Raw genomic sequence first — 5,716 nt, 5'->3', positions numbered from 1 at the left:
GGGAGAAGCAGTCAGAAGGGATTAGAAAGCAGAATATTCCACCCTGCCTCTTGCTTTGCCATAGTAGGTTGCTTAAAAGGCAAGAATGTTCTAAAAACAGATGGCAGCAGATCTCTCCTCCGGCACTCAGCTCTGACCTGATTTCTCATTCAAGGATGAAGAGCTATATATGCGTTAGCCCGTTACTCCTCTGAAGTAAAGTGGGGAACCAGTGTCCTTCAAACATCAAAGCTTTAGGCATTTTTTTAGCTCCCTGCCCTGATGAGCTAAAATGAACTTAAGTATTCCAGTGCAACCTCATATACAAATTTATATTGTTCCTGAAAGAGATAAAAGGAGAACACAGTGATAAATCAAGATAATATTCAAGTGACTCATTCTTTCAATCCACTCTACTTTAAGATCAGGTTTAGATTCCCAAAGCTCCAAAAATCCTATACACAGATACAGGATTCCAAATTTGCATTCAGTGTTCCATGTTAACTTAGAATATTATTGCTCCATTTCATCAAATTGCTAAGGTAGAAGAATATGGGCAATATTACAAGTAGCAATTTAGATTACAGCACGATCAGATTGAAATGTCTTCAACCACCCACATCAAATAAATGCATTGTTTTAAAATTTCAAAGGCAAAAAAGATTTATTTTTTTAAAAAAAAGACAAATACATATGGGTCTACCACAAAACCTGCACTTCCCCTGCAACCTTGGCTCTTTTCTAACTCGTGGATTTCAACTCCCAGAATTCCTGAGCCAGCCATGCTGAGGGGAAAGGGGGAGGTTTCCAAGCTGAACAGTGCTGGCTCAGGAATTCTGGGAATTGCTTCCAGTTCGTCACGTGGGCGCCATGGATGGCTGGGAGACTTGCTCTCTCTCCCCCGTTCAGTTTCACATCGCTGGGGGCCCCTGAAAAGGGCCGAAAGTCACCCCAAAGAAGCGACCAGCAAGGAGAGGCTTTCACTGGATCACGGGAGAGCAGCAACTCTCCCGTCAGAGCAGGCGATCCCTCCAAACCAGTGGATGAAAGGACCAGCCATAGAAATATGGTTCGTCCCTAGGCTGCTAACAGCCGAAGTCACATTACCATCTGGCAACTTCAAAGCAGCGTGGACAGGACTGGGTGAGGTTTGCCTCTCTTACATCCTAATTACTTAATTACCTGCAAAAGCTGCTAAAGTACTTCCCCCCCTGTGGTGAGGGAAGGGGGATTCTAGCCCTCCCTCCAGAAACAGCAGCAATTAACCACTCGGGAGTTTAAAATGTTGGAAAAATACTGGGATCCTAATTGGAATTCTATTTCCTAAAATTGGTGGATTATAAAATTTGTAACTTTGTACTCTCTATATTTTTTTTCTCTGATTTTCACTCTAATTACTATTGAAGATTTGGGGTTTTTCCCTCTTAAAATAGAGGGGAAAAAACTAAAAAGATCCAACTAACTCTGAGACGTAACCTGCTATTCTTCAAGAGACTTGTTGACAGCTTTGAAAATAGATAAGATATAAAGCACCCTTGAAACACCATCTGCAAAAACTCAGCTCAGCTCCCCATTTAGTGGACTTTCTGACTGTAAGTTTCTTTTTTTTTTAGTTTAATATACTATAGTGGAAAAAGAACAGGAATGGATTTCTTCTACAGAGGAAGTACAGGAACAAATTCTTTGTATGTTAAAAGCGATGATCCAAACTTTATGTATAAGTCTGGATATGCAAACTCAAACTATGACTTCAACCAAAGAATTATCTATACAGAATTCTATAAAGAAAGTGAAACAACTAAATGCTATGACAGAAGACTTAGATACTCAACAAATACAGACAATGGAAAACACAAAAAGAAACTGATAATAGAGAACAAGGAAAGGACTTTTCTTATAAACCAGAAGGAATTTGAAGATAAAAAAGAAAAACAGATGAAAGAGAAGATAAATACTTCGGGACAACTGCATCGAACTGGAAAAACAAAGAGACTACCAGCTAAATCAACTAGTCCTCTTAAGAACTGGACTGGACTGGACACTCTTATCAACATCAAACAATAGCCACAACAATACAAGGAGTTTTTGTTTGAGGATTTAAAGGCAAAGATACGAAAAATGACCTGGCAGAGAAAAAAAGCTAGAATAAGATTGAAAAAGATTGGGGTTTTGATCTATACATGAGATTAAAATAGAATATATCTAAATGGATAGAATATGTATTCTGAACACAAGATATTGTAAAGATTTGAGATAAAGAAAATTTTGGTCACATAAAATCTAGAAATATATTGAAATAAGAATATTATACTGTCTTATTAGATTGGTAAGATAGATGGTAGAATTTATATACAAGGTGTGTATTTTAAATATTAGAATGTATGAGGAATTGTGATAAAGGAATTGTGTTTAATTAAAAATCTGGAAAAATAAATATTAAATGTTAAATTAAAATATTAAGGGAAAATTAACCATCAGGTTACTGATTGGCTAAAAGTTTGAATGTTTACAAATAACTAAGATTTGAATTTAAGATATTCTTATGAATATCTTGAGACAAAGGTTAAGTAAAACTTAGAAGTATAGATACTAATAATTAAATTTGTATATGGGTTTGTGGTACAAATGTTGGTGGTTTATTTTTATTTTTTTTTATTTTTTATTTTTTTCTCTTTCTGGAAAGGAAGAAAGAAAGGAAGTCCACGAGTCATAAAAGAGCCAAGGTTGCCTATCCTGGATCTAGGAGAAGACCTTTTCCAAATATCGATGAATAACTTTCTGTAAAAGTAGAGCACTTCAAAAGTCCTTCTTCTGCAGCTCCTATTATATGGAAAGCTTCAACATGTCTTGACAACTTAGTATCTGCAGAAGTCATCTCTCAAAAATGCCCTAAGTCAGAGATTCCCAAACTTTCTCAGTTCATAACATTGTGAAGTACTTTAGTGTCTCAGTAATTTTTTCATGGAATGCTATTGTACGAATGGAGTGCTAGTGAACAGTTTGGGAACCACATCTATAAGTTATTTAAAGTATCTTAAATTGTGCTTACAAAATAATCACACTCTAGTGCAGATTTTTTAGTATTATCATCATATGATTCAGTATCTTACATTGATATCCCATTTTGACTGAGTTGAGATCTTTTAAAGGGTACCCTCATGTGATCAATAATTAAGTTGCAATATGTGTATACTGTATGTGTCTATGTAAGAAACTTTCTATATTATTTGCTAGTTACCTTATTCCTACTGAAATTAATAGATATAGCTCAACTACGATTAAGTAATTTGAGAAGGAGGGGGGAGAATCCACAGGCAATAAATGGACATGCTTTCTTTCAATAGCTGGGATAAAAGGTGCCTAAAATATATGTCCACTTTATTCATGGTTATCATAATGTTTCTATTAGTACAATCTTCTGAACAGCCATATAAAAGAGAGGCAATTGTTCAATTTTATTTAAAGTAGTTAAGAACCTATACTTGACCCTGTTGATTTAAAAATTATAGACCAGTTCCAAATGGACTATTTTTAGGCTACGTTTCACCAATATATTGAAGCTCTCTTTCTGTCATCTCTCAGCTCTCTCATTATGTCATATCATATAAAGCAAGGAGACAAAATGTTCACATTGTCTGACTGAATGAGGCTGAGATGCTGGCTTGACAATTGGATTCAAGTTGGTTTAGAAGGAGTTGTATTCCCCCAGAAAGAACCCAAACATTTTCCCTGACCTTATATTGTGCCTGGATTCTCAGATGATGCTAATATCTGCCCACTGTGCCACTAGTAACCTTTCCATAACTAATCCATATATTTCCCTATTTATTTTAAGGTTATTTTATTTAAATAATTTATATTTTATTCTTTCAGTATGGTTAAAATTGGCTTGTTTGTGTTTGTTTCTTTTTCAACTCTATTCTGATTCTGAATGGACAGGCAAGCAGTATTAGGATTATTAAGTAAATAAATACAGCCTATAAATTACCACTGGGCATAGAATGTAGAATATATTATTTAAAATCTCAATAAGCAAACACATAAGTACCACCCTCAAAGATCTATGTGTCTGTGGGGCAGTGTGTTTGCTGTGTGTGTACTTGCCCATAGATATGACTTATCTCACATCATTTTCTCTGTACTAGAGAGATAACATCATAGGTCACATGTAGAACACTGAAAGTTTCTATTTTGCACCCAGAGTTTGAAAACAATTCTGAACAAAGTTTCACAGACTTTGAGTAAGGAGACTGGAAATCTTTCAAAGCAATTCTTAAAACAGTCACACCTTTCATTCAGGCTCACCTGGAAGCCTGAAAAGCTTTATTGAATAACAGAGAAGTGCTCTGACTGTACAAGGTTAAAAAAAAAAAAAAGCCTTTTTCTGAATTATTGTCGAAGTGTGCAAAACCCCTCCTTCTTTAAGGGTTTTTTGAATACTGAATTAAATGGATTTTATTTTAATAGGTTTTATTAACTATGGGTAGATGCTGTTTGCCCACCTTTCAAAACAAAAGTAATTGAAATGTATTTTAAAAGAAGTGTTCCTTAGGAGTTTTCTAAGTACATAATGCAACTTCTGCTATTATCTGAATAATACATCCAAAATAGAATCTTAGAAACAAAAAGAAACTGGAATATTTTATTTCAAGAAACAAGAAGCAATCAATCTATTATACTTACCAAAGTCTCCACCATGTTGGACTTGTTGTTCCGTAAGGTTTTCACTATGTGAAATACATCAATGATATTTTGCTGCTGGATCATTTCACACACACTACATATGGCACAGAAGGTGCCACTGCGGCCACCACCATTCCTAGCACAAATAAGAGCTGGTTTAGGAAATTACGTATGTTCATAATAGAAGAGTACTCCAAGGTGATCTAAGAGATCTACCCAAATGCAAGACTACCAATTACATGTAACAGCCATATATACAATTTAATTGCATGAATGTTTTTCATAAAAATAGTTCAATGACATTGAGATTCAGAACAGAAACAGCAGACATAGTAGCATTTTAATTTTTCTTGTTGGGACGCACAATGTAAGTTCTATCATATCATAATATATCATATCTCATCATATCAATGTGTGATATGTCTGGACCATATAATTAATAAGAACAGGTTATCATCAATATTTGGCATCCTTGGATAATTTTCACTTTCTTTTTTCCAGCTGTACCTTTTTTCCGGCAGTACAGTATTCATACTGTACATGCTGATTTAGCCATCATTCAACATTTCTCAGTGATCTAGAGTAATGAAACTCATCCATCAGACATCACAACATAAATATTCTAGGACTTAAGAATGGAGAAGGGGAGCAGCTTAGAATGACCATTGAACCAGAGTCATTGAGAGTCAGGCTTAATGATAACAAACAAACAACATACTGATTTTTAGCTCTATAAGACTATAATGCTGTATTATGCAGACATTTGGATCTTCAGGTTTTCTTTAATTATGCATATCAAACAGTACAGGGTAATCCACCAAAGTGACCATGTTTGCAATGCTTCTTCTTTTAAGACAGGCAATCCAGACTTAATACAGAAAACAAGGATGCAGAAATGCTTACAGGCAATGAACCACAGTCCGACCATCTCGCCCATCATATTGCTCCTGCCACTTTTCCAACCGCCTGACCACTTTCAGGAGAGAGCGCTTAGAAGGAGGAGTGTCTCTATATGCTGGCCAGCCAATATACTGCAAGTGTTGAACAATACGGT

General features: G+C 35.4%; 1 protein-coding gene across 1 annotated transcript; it reads right to left on the bottom strand.

The window, feature by feature from the left end:
* Positions 1-266: 266 nt before the first annotated feature.
* On the bottom strand, positions 267-5,711 carry LOC107299518 (receptor-type tyrosine-protein phosphatase T-like; the record flags this gene model as incomplete). The annotated part of the gene is made up of 3 exons (XM_015828878.1): positions 267-320; positions 4,663-4,798; positions 5,566-5,711. Coding segments are annotated over 3 exons (336 nt in total), but the record flags the coding sequence as incomplete, so codon positions are not given.
* Positions 5,712-5,716: the final 5 nt, after the last annotated feature.

The sequence above is a fragment of the Protobothrops mucrosquamatus genome, unplaced genomic scaffold (genome assembly GCF_001527695.2).
Source record: "Protobothrops mucrosquamatus isolate PMUCROS unplaced genomic scaffold, P.Mucros_1.0 scaffold5054, whole genome shotgun sequence".
In the NCBI taxonomy this organism is placed as follows: Eukaryota; Metazoa; Chordata; class Lepidosauria; order Squamata; family Viperidae; genus Protobothrops; species Protobothrops mucrosquamatus.
This window is presented reverse-complemented; position numbering and strand designations above follow the sequence as displayed.